At 39.6% G+C, this 19,538-nt stretch overlaps 3 protein-coding genes across 5 annotated transcripts; 2 read left to right on the forward strand and 1 right to left on the reverse strand.

Moving 5' to 3' along the window:
* The first annotated feature begins 525 nt into the window (after positions 1-525).
* Positions 526-3,347, forward strand: LOC103418080 (uncharacterized). 2 transcript variants are annotated; one of them, XM_008356230.4, is made up of 3 exons: positions 526-1,063; positions 1,685-1,844; positions 3,040-3,347. In XM_008356230.4, exons 1-2 carry the CDS (start codon positions 658-660, stop codon positions 1,807-1,809), a joined length of 531 nt encoding a protein of 176 aa, XP_008354452.1. In that variant the 5' UTR covers positions 526-657; the 3' UTR covers positions 1,810-1,844; positions 3,040-3,347. The 2 variants fall into 2 exon arrangements, with proteins under 2 accessions (XP_008354452.1, XP_008354451.1); XM_008356229.4 differs by having other exon boundaries at positions 528-1,063; positions 2,906-3,347.
* Positions 3,348-9,424: 6,077 nt separating this feature from the next.
* LOC103418081 (uncharacterized) lies at positions 9,425-13,631 on the forward strand. Of its 2 annotated transcripts, XM_070815772.1 has the most exons (6): positions 9,613-10,158; positions 10,255-10,850; positions 10,973-11,511; positions 11,696-11,944; positions 12,109-12,257; positions 13,184-13,631. In XM_070815772.1, the coding sequence occupies exons 3-6, from the start codon at positions 11,342-11,344 to the stop codon at positions 13,372-13,374; spliced, it is 759 nt and encodes a 252-aa protein (XP_070671873.1). In that variant the 5' UTR covers positions 9,613-10,158; positions 10,255-10,850; positions 10,973-11,341; the 3' UTR covers positions 13,375-13,631. The 2 variants fall into 2 exon arrangements, with proteins under 2 accessions (XP_070671872.1, XP_070671873.1); XM_070815771.1 differs by lacking the exon at positions 10,255-10,850 and having other exon boundaries at positions 9,425-9,758; positions 11,294-11,511.
* A 362-nt stretch (positions 13,632-13,993) lies between these two features.
* Positions 13,994-19,011, reverse strand: LOC103418082 (uncharacterized). The gene is made up of 5 exons (XM_008356232.4): positions 18,315-19,011; positions 17,673-17,773; positions 17,198-17,374; positions 14,762-16,590; positions 13,994-14,358 (listed from the first exon to the last, which is right to left on the reverse strand). The coding sequence occupies exons 1-5, from the start codon at positions 18,527-18,529 to the stop codon at positions 14,206-14,208; spliced, it is 2,475 nt and encodes an 824-aa protein (XP_008354454.1). The 5' UTR covers positions 18,530-19,011; the 3' UTR covers positions 13,994-14,205.
* Positions 19,012-19,538: the final 527 nt, after the last annotated feature.

Genomic DNA, 19,538 nt, shown 5'->3' on the forward strand with positions numbered 1-19,538 from the left:
AATTAACCCCCTAAACCATTTAAAATAAGCCAATTAACCACTTGTCGTTAGATTTTGTCCACTATTCTGTCAAATTCAAGGGTAAATTAATCTTTTTATCATCAATTTTTACTTGTCAATTATAACCATTAGTAAAATAATGACACGTGGACACAAAATAATTCAAAAACTAAGAAACATAAAGAAATCAAACGTTTGCATAACAGACAATTTCACATTGTTATTACATAATATTATGTGCCCACATGTCATAATTTATTGGTGGTTATAAGTGACATGTAAGAATAGATGATGAAAAAACTAATTTACCCTTGAATTTGACATAATTGTGGACAGAATCTAACGACAAGAGATTAATTAGCTTATTTCAAATAGTTTATGAGATTAATTTACCAAAAAAAAATAGATAGTTCAAGGAGTCAGTTTTAGCTGAACTAATAATTCAGAGGTTAAATGACAATTTACCCTTAACAAAAACGCTTGAAAATGCTATTACACGATGTCACCTCCTTCCCACCACGTGCCGCGCCTCCTCACGCACTCCCCAACCCGCGAGCAAACACCATCCCCTACTCACTCCTCCACTTTCCATAAACTCTCTCTCTCTCTCTCTCTCTCTCTCTAATTACACAGTTCCAAGTTCCAACAGTCGACCAAATGGCCCGACTCCTCACTCAAACTCTCCATCTCCGTCAATCGCTCCTTCGCCGCCCGCTCCTCCCACCCTCCCTCACCCAAGCCCACCGCGCCCGCTCCTCCCGATCCGGCAAGGCCGAGTTAATCGAGATCGAGCTCGACCCCTCCACCTCGTCGTCGCCAAGTGATTCAGAGAAATTAATGCTCAAGAAACTAGACGACATCGTTCAGACCATCGTCGTCCAGAGGGCCACGCCCGATTGGCTCCCCTTTGTCCCCGGCTCCTCGTTCTGGGTCCCACCTCGACGCGCCCCGTTGAAAGTGACCGACTTGGTTGGCAAATTGGCTGACCAGCTCACGGATGAAGAAACCCTCTCTGTGGCCACTGATCGTGGATGGCCTTGCTCCCAATTTTTCATCAATGGCGGTATGGGCAATTTCTTTTTCTTTGTTTTATGCATGTAGGAAGTGTGTTTAGTTTTTGGTGGAATTGCTGGTTATTATAAGGAATTGAACTGGGTTTTTAGTTCTAAGTATGCGTGTGAATTTTTTTTTATTGTTGTAGTTGCAAATTGTTATTAATTAGTTTTTGTTTGATGGGGGTCGTGGAATTGCTTCTTTTTACAAGGTATTGAAGTGGGTTTTTAGTTTTTGTATATACAAAATGTTTTTAATTTGTTTTTGTTTGATGGGTTTGGTGGAATTGTTGGTTTTTATCAATTGAAATGGGTTTTTAGTTTTGTTTCGTGGCAATTAATGGGACCTTTTGTGTTTGGATACCTTCAAGGGCTTCAATTGTAGCTTCATTGGTGAACATATTTGGGACATGATAGAAATGCTAAATGTTTCCGATATCCGTCATGAAATGTCTAATTGATTATGGAAAGTTGACCTGGAAGAGAATGAAATGACATCTATGCTTTTGAATAGAGGAGATGAGTGCTGTTTGCTTATTTTATCATCTTCCATGCTAGTTTTAAATGCAACGGACAACTATATAAACAAATGATATGTTTTAGCTCTTAATAAATATTTTGGGTATAATCAGGTACTGGATCTGCAGAAACAAGGGAAGTGGATACGGAGGCAGAAGGATCAACAGAAATAGAGGTGGAGGTGGAGGTAAAGGTTTTGACTGATTCACAGAAGCCCTCTCGCTGTGAGGATGATTAAGGTTTTCTCATCTCTCTATCAGCCTGTTTGCTTGGGTGAGTTCCCTTACTTATGACAACCACTGATGCTCCTTTGCACGCATATCATGGCCAAAATAGTGTTGTCATTGCCCCTTAGGATATGGATTTAACTTATCTCTGTTTAGGTTTAGGCTGTTAGTTTCGACCTTGGTGGTAAACCCACTTGTTTGTATTAATATATTGTAATTAATATCTTCAGCAATTCTGTTTGTGTTCTGTTGCTGTATAGTTTGAAATAATAACACCCAACAACAGAAGGGAATGAAATATTAAATGTTGAGCATGTTGTATGTGCATCCACGCGGTCACAACTTTATCCCCCAGATAAATGATCTTTATGTATAGAGTCTCATCGTGTATTCAGGTGTATGATCTTGTGGCTTCTCTCTCTCTTCTTTTCTAGTTTTGAATTTCTGTTTCTACGTGCTTTGCTACAACGTTCTGAGTTTGGATGATGGTGTGTGTGTCTGTCAACGGCTCTTTTAAAACTTTTCAAGGTAGACTAGACCAAGCTCGCTTGGCTTTGCTAAGCATCTCAAAGCTTCGAGAGAAGAAAATTTTGGGCTGTAAAGAGCCTATCGAGCTAAGGGAAAACTACACCTATGCCCGTCACACTTTGTCTGGTGTCACTTTGCCACCTGAGAAAAACTTATTTTGTGCCCCCTTGAAATTGAAAAAGTTGCAATTTGAGGTTTACCGTCAGTTTTGTCCTATTTCATATTAGATTTTGTCATATGCCAAGCGCATCACCCTTTTGTGAGGGTACTTCTATGACTCATTATCTTCTCTTTCACCCATCTCGATTCTTTTCTCTCTGCGCTTTCCTTTCTCTCTTCTTTGTCTCTCGTCTCTGAACAAACACTTGGATTAGATCCAAACCCTTTTTGTGGGTATGAAAGTTGGTTTGCAGAATCTTCCCTTTTTCTCTCTCTCTCTTTTTTTTCGCACCTCATAAACTTTCTTCCCAATAAAATTTAACCCCAAACCGCAAATTTCCTTTCAAGATCTGCATAAGTTTTCTCCATTCTCTCATATCTCTCTTTGATTTATGGGCTTGCATGTTTCTGCTTTGTTAGTTTCAGGTCTTTATTAGAAATGGATTACACTCATGTGCATCAACTGAATAATGGCCCCTGAGTTGGAAATCAGTCATCCTGGTTTATGTATTGTGGACAGAGGATCAATCTTCTATCTTGTGCTTGTGATTCAGAGTATGCAAAAGTGAAGAAGCCATCTTTTAGATGTTCGGCAGCACCATATTGGACACGCGTGGCCAGACGGGACACAATGGTGTGTTCGGGTTTGGGTGGTGGAGATGATGGAAGTGTCATATGAAATTAGTGTTGTAAAATGGAGAGGACGGGATGTTGAAGATTCTTGTTCTCTTGTATAAATAGCATTTATTTTGTGTTGTAGCCATATTTCATAAAACCAAAATTTTGAACTCTGTGATTAAGTTAGTCTCAGTTCAACTAAAGTCAAACTTATCAATGGTAAAGTTGTTTGTAAGTTTGAGAACTCTACTAATTATTCAGGCCCGCTCAATAGCCATTTCGTTTTTAATTGTTGTTTCTTTTTTATTAGAAATAAAGAGGAAATACAAAGAAGAAAGAGGAGGGAGGTAGGAAGGATGCGAGAACACAATTTTAAGTAGGTTTTATTTTCTAGTTTTTTATTTTCAATTTTTGAACACACAATAGGAGCATAAATGTCAAGCGGAGTACCAAGGTGCTCAAGCTCAGACAGCAACAAAGTCATATCTCACTAAGTATGGTCAGCTATATGAATTCTAAAACGTCATTGTTCTTGGTTTTGTGCTATGTCTTTCGTTAGATTCAAGTAGTTCAAGTCTTTTCTTAGAGTCTATTCAAGTTTTTCTAAGCCTTCCTCTACCTGTGTGGCCCTGAGCCTCAGTCTTAATTCGAGCAGACAAACATAACCTTTGGTGTGTACGTTATGTGGCATGTGAGCTAAGGTTTTCATATAAATTACATTTAAATTTAAACTTTTTATGGGCACTCGTGCTCTTGGTAGCCATAAAAATATATTTTCCAAATGGGTTAATTAGCAAAATTTTGGGAGGAGTTCAAAAAATCCATCTCTAGTCATGTTCTCTATCCCATCTTTTAAGGTATAAATTCACTCAAGGAAAATTTTATTTAAACTCATGTAACCTATTTCTACATTTAACTTGCTCTTTGCACCTATTTGATTTTTAACTAAACTATTAATATCTCTTTAAACCCAAATTTATTACCTGTTATACTACTATAAACTTAATTCAATATGTATATTTTTCTTTACACCCATTTGATTTTTAACTCTATCTTTACGCCGTCTAAAAATGGACACTAAAAATTGGAGTGTGAATTCAATCATAGCTGACAACAAGATTGACACTTCTATACATGTTGACAAAAACCATGTATCACCATCTCTCCCTTTTCATTATCGATCAACGGGTGACTGGGACAACTTTTGAGCTCATCGATACCCTCAGCAACTTTGGCTCCGAGATGAAATTAAAATGTTGTTGTAACTTGTGGGAGGATTTCAACATAGAAATCTAAGTGTGTAATCCACACCAAAAGTCTGAAAAAGGGGAACTAAGTTGATGCACAAAACTGGAGGTCTTGGAACAACATAAATCCGACCGTGAATCTGCAAGTAATGTAAATAACACAAGATGTATCGTGGTTCACCCCCAAGGTTTGGGCTACGTCCACACTGATTATGTATTTCTCTGAGAAGTGAGGGAGAGAGATTCAGAGCCTCTAAGGGAGAGAGTGAGGTCTCTGATGGCCTAGGAGTTGGCCTCCTTCAATTGTGAGGGTGAGGAGTCCTTTTATAGAATAAGGGCTCCTCACTTATTACATATTTGCCCATTCTTTTATTACATTATTACATTTAAGTCCCCCGAGTATTTATACGAGGTCTAAATACGAGGCCCTAAATATGGTATAAACAGTAGTCCCCCAAGTCTTCAGTCAAGAGAGTCTTTTGGCTAAAAACTTGAAATTCAGTCCATGTGTGGGCCGAAGTAACTAGATGTTTTCTTGAACTAGATGCTTGATATGAGGCGGTGATCAATTTGAAATGATGCTCAACTAGAAGTAGCATATGCTGCGAGGCTGCGAGGCTCGTGGCTTATGTTGCCTTGGTTGGCTCGGCTTGTGGTGTTGAAGGTGAGGGAGTCCCTTTTATAGAATAAGGGCTCGCTCCTCAATACATAAATGATGGGCTAAAGTTGATGCTCGCGGCGAGACGATTACTTAGTAGGCTGCGATGCTCTCTAATGGTGGTGAGAAAGTCCTTTTTATAGAATAAGGGCTCGCTCCTTAATACATAAGTGATGAGTTAGGAGTGATGCTCACAGCGAGGCGGTTGCTCAGCTGGCGGCGTTACTCTCTAATGAAGGTAAGGGAATCCCTTTTATAAAATAAGGGCTCGCTCATCAATACATGGACGATGGGCTAGAGTTGACGCTCTCTAATGATGGTGAGGGAGTCCCTTTTATAGAATAAAGGCTCGCTCCTTAATACATAAGTGATGGGTTAGGAGTGATGCTCGCGGCGAAGCGGTTGCTCAGCTGGCGGCGTTGCTCTCTAATGAAGGTGAATGAGTCTCTTTTATAAAATAAGGGCTCGCTCCTCAATACATGAATAATGGGTGCTCTCTAATGAAAGTGAGGGAGTCCCTTTTATAGAATAAGGGCTCGCTCATTAATACATAAATAATGGGCTAAGTCCCCCAAGTATTTTTCATGAGGCCCAGTTGAGGCCCAATATATGGTACATAATGTAGTCCCCCAAGTTTTCGGTCAATAGAGTCTGTTGGCTGGAGACTTCAAATTGAATCCATGTATGGGTCGAAGTGTCGGTTGTTCGAAGGCGGTATTTGTATACCCTGCACTGAAGCTTCGTAGGTGAAGCTTTGCAAGTGAAGCTTTGAAGCTAGAGCTCTGTAAATGAAGCTTTCGAAATTGGAGCTTTTGTAAATGAAGCTTTTGAAGCTAGAACTCTGTAAATGAAGCTTTTGAAGCTGATTGACATGAGTGATGCTCATGAATGTTTGATTGACATGAGTGATGCTCATGAATGTTTGATTGACATGAGTGATGCTCATGGATGTTGACATAAGTGATGCTCATGAATGTTGACATGAGTGATCCTCATGAATGTTTATGTATGATTGACATAATGCTCATGTATAATATGAAGTGCTGGGCGTACTTTTGATCACCTGGTTGGTGGCATGAAGGAGAGTACGGGTTGTACATTTCATCACCTGGTTGGTGGTAATAGCGGCGGGTTGCCGAATAATTTTGGAGTACTGGGCGTACTTTTGATCACCTAGTTGGTGGTAATAGCGGCAGGTTGTCGAATAATTATGGAGTACTGGGCATATTTTTGATCGCCTGGTTGGGGCTCTTTTGGGCTTATGGGCATTCGCCCTCTACACAACATTCCAACCCATTTATTTTGGGCTTTGCCCTTTTTTTTTTTTTAATTACCCTTTAATGGGGTTTATACAGATGTTTTCGGAAGATACGAAAAATAAATTACATCATTCAAAAATACTGCTGTAGAAGGTGAATATGGCAGATGGTTGGATAATGGGATGGTATCTGCACAATTGAAGGTTGGGTAGTGGAATGGCAGATGGCTGCGAAGCTTTTGCTTTAACCTTTTCTTTTCCTTTTTGCTTTTCCTTTCTGCATGGTCCACGAGTCCCCCACAATTATCTCTGGTCTTCCATTATTATATCTGTCCACCCATGTTCTATGGCCTTTGGAAACCATCTGACTTTAAGTTTTTAATTGCCATTGCTTTCCTTGCTTTTCTCTAGAATGACAACTGCTTGGACAGACACCACCCATTTGCTTTTCTTTATCTCTCCACTTCTTCTCTGTACTTGATCCGTAAGGCCAAAGTCATGTGCAATGTTGGCTCCTGCGCTGTCTCCAGTCTTTTCGAGGTCTCGATGGGTCAACCGAAGTGGTTCCTTCGTTGCGTTCCGACGGACCCGCTCGAGCAGCCTTATCAGAGCGACACCTCTGGTGAGGACGTGAACGGTCGAGATCGGTGATATGGGAGCGAAAATCCGACGCGGTTTCTCTGAATCGCTTCAACGTAACGACGATGGCGGTTTTGGAATCACCTTCATCGCCATTGTTCAAAGCAGTCGCGACCTGCTCGCTGCTTAATGCGCTTGAAGTCAGCGGAGGGAAGCGGGAGAATCAGTAACATTGTGAAAAAATGAAGGGACCCATTTGCAGGACGCCATGGATTTGCAGAATGAGCTTTGTGTTTGCAGAGGCCACACGTGCGAAGGAAGTGAGCGGTCTCCACAACATCATGAGAAGCGGAGTGCCTCCTTGTGTGGTTGTTTCTGGGTGATAACATCAAAGTTGAATGGATGGATGCATGTGGGCTTTTGATTACTTGAAGAGTTTTCTTTTTCCTGATAGAATAAAACAAGCAGCCAGCTTCCACCAATCCCCTCGCTTAGCAACAGGTGCAGGTGTCTTCAAGATAAAATCACAAAACAGATGACTTTTGACGAATAACATTCGCCCACCAAAATCCTAACCAACCGCCTCACCTCTCTCTTTCTCTTTCTCTAGGGATTCCTTTCAGACTCACAGCGAAGCTCCGGGGTTTCTTGAACCAGGCCGAACGCGACTCCCTATTGGAGACCCAGATGGAGCATAAACCAGCGTCGGGGTTTTAGTTTAGAGATCAAGCTGGGTTTGAGGCTCTCGGGACCTGGGCGGATGGCATCGAGGAAGGAGGTGAGAGAGCGATGGTTGTGACGATGTCGTTGATGGCGACTGCGGTGGAAGAAGCAGCAGACGTAGCTGTGGAAGCAAGCGATAGTGAAGACTACGACGAAGAGAATGACGACTGAGCAGAGGCAGAGGAGGAGCAGCAGCCATGAAAGGGGAAAACGAAGAAAATAAGCTGTAACATCTTCAACGAAATACTGAGGCACTCGCAGTTAAGAGATCTTTGGAGCAAACAGCCGTCACAGCTCTTCTTAATGCAGAGGTGGTAGTGGTTTCTCCTTTTCCTCTGGTGGTGGATTGAATGATAGATTTGATTATCCTTCCTTCGACTTTGACCCTGTCAACATCAGAAGGAGAGCCTACGACTGCCTAGATGGATATGGGTCTCAACTTCGTGGGCTGTCATGGTAGTATCCACCGTTATGGGCATAGCAGTGGTTCAGATCACAGACTGAAAAGATGGCAACAACTTTGTAAATTGGAAGTTTGAGAGAGAGAGATAGAGCTCTGTGTCTGTGTCTTTGTGTGGGTTTTTGCAAATTCACGGCGGAGGTGAAAAATTAAGAGAGAACCGACATAACTTTTCGTGTCGATTCCCATAGACGGTGCCAAATGTTGATGCACAAAACTGGAGGTCTTGGAACAACGTAAATCCGACCGTGAATCTGCAAGTAATGTAAATAACACAAGATGTATCGTGGTTCACCCCAAGGTTTGGGCTATGTCCACACTGATTATGTATTTATCTGAGAAGTGAGGGAGAGAGATTCAGAGCCTCTAAAGGAGAGAGTGAGGTCTCTGATGGCCTAGGAATTGGCCTCCTTTAATTGTGAAGGTGAGGAGTCATTTTATAGAATAAGGGCTCTTCACTTATTACATATTTGCCCATTCCTTTATTACATAATTACATTTAAGTCCCCCGAGTATTTATACGAGGCCCTAAATATGGTATAAACAGTAGTCCCCCAAGTCTTCAGTCAAGATAGTCTTTTGGTTGGAGACTTGAAATTCAGTCCATGTGTGGGCCGAAGTAACTAGATGTTGTCTTGAACTTGATGCTTGATATGAGGCGGTGCTCAATTTGAAATGATGCTCAACTAGAAGTAGCACATGCTGCTCGGCTGCTCGGCTTATGGCTTATGTTGCCTTGGTTGGCTCGGCTTGTGGTGTTAAAGGTGAAGGAGTCCCTTTTATAGAATAAGGGCTCGCTCCTCAATACATGGATGATGGGTTAGAGTTGATGCTCTCTAATGATGGTGAGGGAGTCCCTTTTATAGAATAAAGGCTCGCTCCTTAATACATAAGTGATGAGTTAGGAGTGATGCTCGCGGCGAGGCGGTTGCTCAGCTAGCGGCGTTGCTCTCTAATGAAGGTGAGGGAGTCCCTTTTATAAAATAAGGGCTCGCTCCTCAGTACATGAATAATGGGTGCTCTCTAATGAAAGTGAGGGAGTCCCTTTTATAGAATAAGGGCTTACTCCTTAATACATAAATAATGGGCTAAGTCCTCAAGTATTTTTCATGAGACCCAGTTGAGGCCCAATATATGGTACATAATATAGTCCTCCAAGTCTTCGATCAATAGAGCATGTGGAATATATAATCGATAGGTATGTGGTCAATAGAGTTCAAATAACAATTCATTCTTCTTTTTTTTTGTCAATATAATCGATAGGTATGTGGCAAGACATGATTGGTTGGTTTTTAAGTCTTTAAATGTAACTTTACACTAGGATTAATTTGTCAATAAAATAATCATTTCAAAGTAGTTGAGGAAATAAGATGGAAGTGACCTTAACATTTCAATTATAATTTGTCCAATATGTGACTTTACCAAAATCTCTTAAAAAAAAACTAGCAAGGCTTATACCCAAACCAACCTCTACTCATTGTGGCTGACTTGTCACCTCCTTATTGGCGGGACTACAAAAATTCCACGTCATGAACTGATATTCAATTAACAATAAAGAGAAAATTTCATCCATATCGTTGTCTCGAGTCTCGACAGGATCTAAATCGCGAGGGAGTGCGAAGCAGATCAGACTTTACTTGGAAATGGCGGAAGAACCCAAAACGTTGTCGTCCAGCTCGCAACCTTCTTCTACACCGAATTCCCTCGAAGAAACTCTGAAGAAATCGCAGGTTCACAAATCTCAATCCGAATTTCCCAATTTCTGCAAACAATTTTCAATCCTAGGGTTCTTTCCTGCAATTGAAAAGGAAAAGCATGCAAATTGGTGTTTAAAAGCTTCAATCCGATAAGGGTTTTTTAATTCTTATCCTATTTCGAATTAATGGTGGCTATCAATTTTGGCTTTCCAGCTTTCGTTTTTCCTCTTACGTGATTTCTTCTTTAAGCTATTTATTCAGTGTGTGTGTGTGTATTGACAAATTATTTGGATTGCAATTATTTTCTTTGGTAGCTAGGACATTATAAACATATGTTTCTCGGGGAGGGATGGGGGTTTAGTAAATAGATTGAAGTTATAAAATTCTGGGTTTTCAACCGAAGTATGAATAAAATTGAAAATGCTGTGGATGGGTGATTTTCTGCTTTTAATGACAATATTCACGGATCACCGTGAACGATTATCATTGTTAACTTTTTGTTTTTGTTTATTCCTTATGTGCTTAATAGTAAGATTTTTTGGGTTATTGTACATATAGGAAATTGGAGTTGTTCTGAATTTTTTATTTTTTTGTTTTGGTATAAATTTGTTGAGATTATGCATTTTTATTACCGTCATGTTAATTAGTAGAAATAATTTCTTGGTCTTTTCTTGATTGGCCTGTATCGACTTTCATTCTAACCTTATTTTGTGCTTGCAAGAAAACGGAGCTCTGACTGTTATAAACGTGCCTTTCCTTTTGTCGTTGAGTGGTTATGTATAGGCGAGTGAGGAAAATGCACGGACTTCGTAATTCTTATTTATGTTCTATTTTTCTGAACATTAAACAATTGAGTAAACCTTCTCTATTTCAAAAATTCTCTATATCCAAGCTAAATTAGTATTTTAAAGAATGGATGGATGGTGGAAAGATGAAAACACACATTTCCGGAGAGCATCTTATGTTTGTAGTTGAAGGACTGGTATTATGGAGCATAATTCATAGTTGTGGAGGCAGAAACAAGTGTATAATTATATAGCAAGGCAACTATAATTTGTACTGCTATCTAAAAATACATTATCGTGAAAATATGATAACCCTTTGATAATTTGATACCCATGAGCGGTAGGTCTCGGGTTCGAGACTTGGGAGCAGCCTCTCCATAAATGGGGGTAAGGCTAGCCGACATTCACCTCTCCCAGACCCTGCGTAAAGCGGGAGCCTTGTGCACTGGGTACGACCTTTAGTGTGGTTGGTGGATAGGGTTTTTTTAAGCTTTCTTCTCATCCTTTCGTAACCTGTTTGTTTTTCCTTTTGAAGATAATCCTTTGGTCACTCATTGAAGCAAATGTATCTTTCTTTAGTATGTGTTGCGATAATTGTACAATAGCCATATCAATGTGGAAGCTTCTTTTTTCTGCATTTTCCATTGAAAAGGAAAAGTAATGCAGACTAATGCTTCTAAAGTTTTTAGTAGTTTAAAGAAATAGTATGTGCATGCTCTTTGTGATGGCATTAATTTGGTGGCTTTGGCTATGTTCCAATTCACTTTTTGACTTCCTTTTCAGGTTCCAGCACTCTCTGGGCTTCCATCTTTCCCAAATGGTGATTTTCAGATGTTACCAGTCATGTATCCTCTTCTCGTTCCTGGGTTAAATCCTTCGCAAGATCAGGAGCAAATGAACCGTGGAGCAGGCATTTATGCTGTTCCTGTTCACCCATTTATGGGGCCAGTTACAGGAGCTCCATTTAACACTCTTATTCCTCTTACCTACAACATACCCACGTAAGTATGTCAATGGTACTCTAAAGTTAATTTCACCATGACAATTCTAAACCATCATAATGATGTTTAACCATGATTTTAACATAGTAAAAATTCACTTTCCTACCTAGCATGATAGGTTATAGTAAGGAGCCTTCTGCTGATTATCCTTATTTTCTTACCATGAATGTATGGGTCCCATCAGAACTAGAGCAAGTCCAGAGGTTGGCACTGTAGGGGAGCAGCAAGGCCAAGAGGGACAACAACAACAACAACAACAACAACGGCAACAGCCTGGACCTCAGAGACAAGTTGTTGTTAGGAGATTTCAGATTGCATTTCAGCTTGATGTGTTGCTTATTATAAAGCTTGCAGCTGTAATATTTCTGTTCAACCAAGATGGATCTAGACAAAGGCTGGTTCTCCTTGTGATTTTCGCTTCAATTGTCTATTTGTAAGTAACTGAACTTATAATATGTGACTTTGGTGATTTTTTAATTAAGAAAAAGGTTAAAGTTGGGTTCTTCTGTAATTGTCTTTCTTTTGACCAAAAATACTATTGGAAATTTCATGGATGGAAGCTGGATTTTGATGATTTGATGATGTTGGATGTTGCAGATATCAAACTGGCTCGCTTACACCATTAGTACGATGGCTTTCTCAAGGCATGCATAGGGCAGCTGTGCCCCCCCATCCGCCCAGGGCTGCCAGGGCCGGGAATGTTCCTCCGAATGCAAGGCAGGGGGTTGACAATGCTGCTTTGGCAGGTAATTTTGTTTGTTGTATGCTGAGTGTGACATGTGCTTTGGATGACACTTTCACATATTGCAGTTCACAACGAAGATGCATATTACTCTCCGGATAACAATTTTGTTTGTTGTATGCTGGTGTTTTCGTTTGGAAAGGTGTTTTAAATTAGGTTTAGTTTAGCCTCAACCCTTTCTGAGGGTTGGTGGAGGTGGATATTGGTGGTGGGGCTTTAGACCAAACTTAACAGTCAAAGAAAGCATGAGGGCCTGTTTGATTACCATTTGGTTTTTCTTTTAATTTGTGTCTTAGTGATAGAGGGGAAATACACAAGGGAAAGGCACACAAAAATGGAAACTAAAAGCCAAAAACGAAAATCTTTTTAAGTTGTTTTCACTTTCAAGATTTTGTTCTCACTTGTTCCTTATTCTTCTACATCTCTTCCATTAAACTTCTTCGCCTCCCACTTCCCCTATGTAATTCTTATCTCAATCACAAAAAGTGAAAACCGAAAACCAAAAGCAAAGAGCGAAATGATTACCAAACGAGTCCTAAGATTTTTCTTTTTGGTTACAAGATGGGTTGAACCTAGGTTCTATCCTCAACCCCACGCAATCCAACCTGATGCCACTTGAGTTTCGAGGTTCTTGGGTTGGTCATTGAATACATGGTCGTGATCCTATTTGTTTGACAAGATTGTAGTGCATTCCCTCAAATAATAAAAAATTAAACAAATAAAATATAAATGAAAAATTATAGTGGACTTTTGTGCATGATGCATCCCTGTAACATCATTGGTAGACGCACACATATATGGTTTGAACTTTGAAGGACTCTACTATTCTTCCTGTATACCGATGAACCATATCACTCTTTGCTGTTTATTTAGGTCATATTTTGCTTATCTTTACTAACAGTACAAAATGTGTCATACAATTTATGGCAGATGGACAGCCCGGGGCTGGGAACGATATTCGGCCTGCAGATGAAGGAAATCCAGCAGCAGAGAATGAGAATGCCCCGGCAGCTGATGGAGCCAATGGTGGTCACCAGTGGTGGGGAATTGTTAAAGAGATTCAGATGATCGTTTTCGGTTTCATCACTTCACTTCTTCCGGGTTTTCATAATATGGATTAGATATTTACGTTATAAGACGCTGGCAAGAATGCCTTTTAAGAGAAGCACAAATGAGATGCGAGTATAACTTATAATTCTCTCTCTGTATTTGGTGGTGCTGTATCCCCAATTAGGTGAGGGGTGGGGGTGCTTTTGAGTTTCCCTTCCAACACTTATGGTTTACCTCTCTAGTTGCTTAATCTTTCATCCGACTAGCGGCCCTCTTGTATTTTTATACATTGATTTTTACTAATCACATAGTTTCTGTTTCGTGCTCATTGAATTTACTAACGAAATACGCCAATCTGAAACACAACTACGGGAATGCTGAAGTGAAATATTCTCCCAGCGCTTTCCAATGAATTTTGAAACTAATGAATGCCAAAACAAGAGGAAATTGTAGCAATGGCCCTTCAACTTCAACTCAATTGGAGTAATGGTCGCTCAACTAAAAATTTATGACCATTGATCCCTTCACTCATAAAAAAGGGAAACTATGTTCTTTTTCGTCACTTCTAAAAACGAGCAAGGCAGGCGTTATATGCCACTGCTAGGCTGTAGGGCTTGGCACATAATTCCCTTAAACTTGTTGAACCATCAAATCACTAAAGCATCATCTCAATATGCTCTGAGTACCCGATTTGTGTAGCAAAATTCATTGACATTGCACTCCTTATAATACATTTGGATTCAAAGGTTATTACAGAAATTCATATGTACACGTCTGTCATAGCGACTGCCAAAACCGGATAGCGTAAGAGAAGAGAAGTGAATCGAACTGAATTTATTTTGGCACTAAATGAATAGATAAATACAAAACCTATATACAGGTTACAGTATATAACACACACCTCACATCTCTGACAAAAGGTTGCTGATCTTCCGAAGCTCTGTTAGAGCTGCCATGGCCGTAACTTGTCCTTTGCCAACTAAAGTGTTTTTTGATAAGTTCTCCAACGACCCAACCTGAACACCCCGATCTTGCTGGAAAACAGACTCAATAACCTGCCAGATATGGTTAGTTAAGAGTCAATGATGCAGATATAAAAGATGATATGGTTAGAAGTGTCGTTCAGAGCAACTCTTTTTCTAAACCCTAAAAGTACACTTGGAAGTTGGAACCAACTTAGAAGAAAAACTATGGTCGCATGGAATTTTGTATAACCATTAGTGTCAACAATCCATCCTATATATTATGTTTAGTTCATGGTTATTGCCCCAATCTAACCCCCTATTACCATTTTTCATTGGCCTCCTCCCTCTTTAACAATCATTTTGTTCATTCCTATATTAGCTAGAACAGAGAATATTATAGCGCTTTACTGCCTATAAGAAGCATTAAGTTCGAGGATGAAGAAAAAAACAATTTGTAGTTTACGTCCTCGATAAAGCACAGCAAGAAATGTACCTGAATATTTTCAATCATAGACTGCCCAAGATTCCTTAAAGTACCCGTCACATGCTGGTCAACAGCTTCTCCATTGTGGCTAACTAAAGAACTGCAGGACCCCTCAGCTACAGAAGAGCTTGTTGTGTTCTGATTACCTTCACAATTGGAAGACTTCGTAGCCTCAATGGCATTGTGTCCTTTCTCGGATGTCCCTTCACCAGCTGCATTCCATCCAAACTTCCAAAGTTTCTGGAATTTACCAGAAAGAAGTTTCCGTTCCTTTCCTGGCACTGAATTTCCGGGAGAATGAGAGACACCCTTTGGATGATCAGAAACCAGAAGAGGTGGCTCCTCTGACACACCCTGCGAATTATCATCATTTTCGTTAATAGACAAATTTGATGCAACGCTACTTTTTTCTGACTCAAGTTCATGACCATTAGCTCCAGTACGAGGACTAGTTGGATCTGACAAAACAGATGAATTTTCTTCGCTGGCTGGATCTTCATTCAAACATCTTTTCTCAGTGGCAGAATTAAGGTCCTTACTGAAACCATCTTCTCTGTTGACCTCTACTTCTGAAGAGAGTTTGTTTTCATGAGAACCCAATGTCTCAATATCTTCTTCTGAGCTGAGTTCTCGAGAAAGGTCTTGCAGCAACCTTCGTCTAACAGAAAACCTGGGGTTCCTTTTGCCATGCTCTGATTTTGATGGAGATGGGTCAGATTCTGTTCTGGATAGGCTCAACTTTACTTTTTCTGTCCATCGCTTTTTCTGGCTTGGAACCTGTTTTTTCAAATCATCTTGCCTTATTTCTTCTTCCCTGTGCAGAACTCTCCACTTCTCTTCCCAGTAGCTTTCAGGTACTAGATTTATTGGTGCTTTTGGAGATACGGAATCGACTGAAAGGCTATGACCTCTTACAGTCATTGATTTACTATGTTCATAGGGCCCAAAATATGAAAGTAATGAGGGTGAGCTATTGTTCTTCAAAGCAAGATCCTGCAAAGACTTTGCCTTTTGTATCAGTTTCTTCAAATCTATATTCTCAGGAAAATTTAACAATCTCTGAAGACATGCAGTAGCATTCTCAGTGGCAAGTAGGGAAGATCTCAAATAAAGTAACATTGAAACTGCCATGGCTGATATATATGCTCCTCGAGGTGAAGTAAGGATGGCAAAGCTGGATGCTGCATCATCTTCAGAACCTTTGTATAATTTACTATTATCAGATGCAAATATTTCATCCCAAATTATCAATAGATTTGCAAGTGAAAATTCACGTCCAAATAAAACCCTTAACCAGCGGAGTGCAAAATACTGGGGTTCAACACCAAGCTCAACAAGGTGGCTGTGTAAAGACGAATCAACAAGGGACAGCAAATGATACAACGCAGCAGATGCTTCAATGACAGGAGGTAAATTAGTATGAGAACCAACAGCAGGGGAGGGATAGAAGAATTCTGCCATAGAAACTGAACCATGGGCCCCCCTCATTAGAGCATCAAACATACAGTACGCATCATGTTCCATAAATCTCTCAGAGAAAACAATACCCAGTTCACCTTCAGCACCATAAGCATCACTAAGCATCACAATTGTCTGTATCTCGGGATCAAGCTCATCAAGACTCTTAACATTCAATGCAGTTCCATCTAAGCCATTCTCATCTTCTGTGGAGTCAGGAAACTTTTTGAACTCAAAGTTGTATGTAAGATCACTTTCATGAAATGATAGACCATCAAATTTATCAGTGAGGTGATCTTCATATAGCTTTCGCACTTGAGATAGCCGCTCCACATCAAAATGAAGAACATACAATAAAGGAGCCAAGAGTTCATGCATTCCTATAGTGAAAACAGAAAAAGCAAAGAAAAACAGTTAAAATCCCACCATCTTAGGTCACTGAGATTGTAGAATAATATTAAGAAAGCTCTACTTGCTGCCACAGAAGTCAAAACTCAGAAAAGAAAAGACCGGCTAACTACCTGATTATCAAGAATCTCTCCCTACAAATCTTTCTGAGAGTATAAATTAAAATAAATAAACCACAGTATTAGTCATTTTGTGGAGACCATTAGTATTTGATTTTTTTTCTATCAGGATAAGGTGTATAATAACTAAAACATGCATAATGCATTATAATATGAGATTGCAGGACCCATGCCATTCAAGCCTTTATACCAACCTAGCAGGTTCTAAGCGATATAGTGTGGGAAGTTGTGAAGTGCTACAAGAAACTTCGTAATAAGGAGAAATGCCGCAAGCCTGCAACATTGGTCCACCTATTCCCAATAGCATAACACGGCGAGACAAAGTGCTCTAAATGCCAAGCTCATAAGAATTAATCACCTTGAATATAAAGGAAAGTTAAATCACAAAACCACATTCAAGAGTCCCGCAGATAACCAAATATAAATGTAAAAAGAAAATTAATGCGGCATTGTAGTATACCTTGTCTATAACCACACTCTGGATATCTAAGACACCACAATAACAAGATTCTTCTCAACATGCCTTGGCATCCTGGTGTTTGAAAGTAGCTTCCATGTTCTGGGTATAAACGTGATAAATCCTGATCAACCATTTTCTCCAGCTCGGCACTCCGGAAAAAGCGACCCCATGTGCTATCTACAGGTGAGATCACAACGGTGCAAATACTTGATCATTAGTTGTTTACTTGTTTTAGACTGTAATATCTCCAGGGGAAAGTTGTTTCCCTTTACAAAAGACAGTTCACTTTCAATTTCAAATATGTGATATTGCAGCAAACGATGGTGCATGCTACCAAATTTGGTCATTTGAACAAAACGGCTACATATAGAAAGCTAATAGTGATAAGTGAAACAAGCATTGCAGAGAAACTAATATATCTGGAGTGTTTCTACAGAGCTCCTACAGTTCACGTATGCGGATCCATAGACTTTACCTGGGTTTTGTGACAGCGGATTGTCTACGGAAAGATCAGGGGAATTACTATCGTTTTGGGGATGTGGATCAACCAGAAGGCGCCTTCTCAATCCAGCATATCTAAAAATGTACACAAGGTAAGCTAAGCACAAGAAAACACAAACAAAAAATTACCATCAAATCGCTTGCAATCCAATATATATGCCCATACTCGGACAAATTCTTGACTTTCAAATTCAGTGATCTTAGTACACAATTCACTTCAAAACTCAGACCAATCAGTTAAATGTACCCAATACAAGCAAAAAAATTCAAGAGGTCACCTTTTGAATCATAAAGATATAAGACGTACGTAACAAGGTTTTCCTGTTTCCAAGCTCTTAAGCAACACATTACAAAAATCCACGGACCATTAACGCAGCCGGGAACCTTATCTTATAAACCCTTTAGAAGTTTTTAATTTTCCAAGATTACCGTTAACACCAACTTATCATATGCCTATGTGTTGATGAGAAAAAAAAAATATATGATCAATAGGTCAATCGTCAGCCAAATAGGATTATCCTAGCAAAATCCATGCATAAAATCATTAACTCGCAGAAACTTTAAACAACAATGAAGCAAATATATGCAGAAAACCATAAAGAGAAGCTAAAATCACCCTCTTCTACATTCAGCTGTGACCCGACGAAGATCATCAATGGAGGACGAAGAAGACGAAGAAGAAGAAGAGGGCAAAATCCCAAGATTAATACGCCATTGGACGCCTCTAAGCTCCTTGAATCGAGGATTCTCAGCCTCAGATATCTCAGGAACATCAGGGGAGCTCGAAGACGACGAATCGGGCAATGCCTGCTCAATTGGAGCTGGCGACATTGCTGTCTCGCAATTCTCCAAAAAACCCAATTGCCAATTGGGCTGAAAACGATCGAAGTGTAAGCAAAGGTAAAAAAGGAACGATTTTTGGCACAGTTTCTGGAGATTTGTGGGCAGAAACAGATGAACAGGGCATGAATGGAATTGGGTTTTTTAATGGGCCAATAGATAACTATCAGAGTATGAAATTTGGAATAGAAAAATGAAGAAATTGCCAGAGAAAAGAAGAGAGAGAAGGTGTGATGGGAGAAAAAGGGAAGAAGCTGTGGAGGACAAGACTTGCTTGTGAGTTGGGAGATGAGGATCAGACTCTTGTATTCAAGAGAAAAAGCAACAATTTTTTAGCATTATTTTTTGCACATTCCTTCAACCCGGAGAGAGAATAACAAGTTTGTTTCTTGACAGAGAGAGAGAGAAGAGAAGAAAAAGAGAAGTGCTTGTTTGACCTCCAACCCTTTCGATTCAATGTTTAGGGAGCTGCGGTGGGTTGTCGTCTACTCACTCCTCTTCTATTATTGGATTACAACAAAAAAAATTCTTTTTTTTCTTTTTTACTTCTCAAATACCTTCTTCATATTAGGTCAAAATTAATAAAAAGTACGTGAAAAGTAAAAAGAGATGTGTGAATATCATACATTTAAAATCAATTGTTAAAAGTTGGAAGAAAAACTTTATTAGACAATAGTGAATTGATTTTAACAGGTTTTGCTTACACATTATTTATCATCATTTTGACAGTGAGGTGGCAGCAAGCCTGTGTAAACTGAAAAGGGTTCATCTTCAGATCCCTTCTTCCTAATCCATCAATTCAGTGAATTCGTACCATTGAAATTTGATCCAATGCCTACAAATAAGGGCCTATTTTAAAAGTTATAATAATTTCTACCGTTCGATCAAATTTCAATGACATGGATCCACTGATTTGATGGATTAGGAGCACGCCTCGTTCACATTCAATTACTAAAAGATTTATTATAAAATACAATAGCCATATTAATATATACAATAT

The sequence above is a fragment of the Malus domestica genome, chromosome 16, assembly GCF_042453785.1.
Source record: "Malus domestica chromosome 16, GDT2T_hap1".
In the NCBI taxonomy this organism is placed as follows: Eukaryota; Viridiplantae; Streptophyta; class Magnoliopsida; order Rosales; family Rosaceae; genus Malus; species Malus domestica.

Excerpts from the sequence above, each read along its gene's own strand:
- LOC103418082 (XM_008356232.4), bottom strand. The coding sequence starts at position 18,529 with ATGTCGCCAGCTCCAATTGAGCAGGCATTGCCCGATTCGTCGTCTTCG. Across the intron at positions 17,375-17,672 it reads TCCGCTGTCACAAAACCCAG|ATAGCACATGGGGTCGCTTT; the intron begins GTAAAGTCTATG and ends TCTCACCTGTAG. Across the intron at positions 16,591-17,197 it reads AGAGTGTGGTTATAGACAAG|GAATGCATGAACTCTTGGCT; the intron begins GTATACTACAAT and ends TTTTCACTATAG.
- LOC103418081 (XM_070815771.1), top strand. The coding sequence starts at position 9,672 with ATGGCGGAAGAACCCAAAACGTTGTCGTCCAGCTCGCAACCTTCTTCT. Across the intron at positions 11,945-12,108 it reads TTCGCTTCAATTGTCTATTT|ATATCAAACTGGCTCGCTTA; the intron begins GTAAGTAACTGA and ends TGGATGTTGCAG. Across the intron at positions 12,258-13,183 it reads TGACAATGCTGCTTTGGCAG|ATGGACAGCCCGGGGCTGGG; the intron begins GTAATTTTGTTT and ends AATTTATGGCAG.
- LOC103418080 (XM_008356230.4), top strand. The coding sequence starts at position 658 with ATGGCCCGACTCCTCACTCAAACTCTCCATCTCCGTCAATCGCTCCTT. Across the intron at positions 1,064-1,684 it reads CCAATTTTTCATCAATGGCG|GTACTGGATCTGCAGAAACA; the intron begins GTATGGGCAATT and ends GGGTATAATCAG.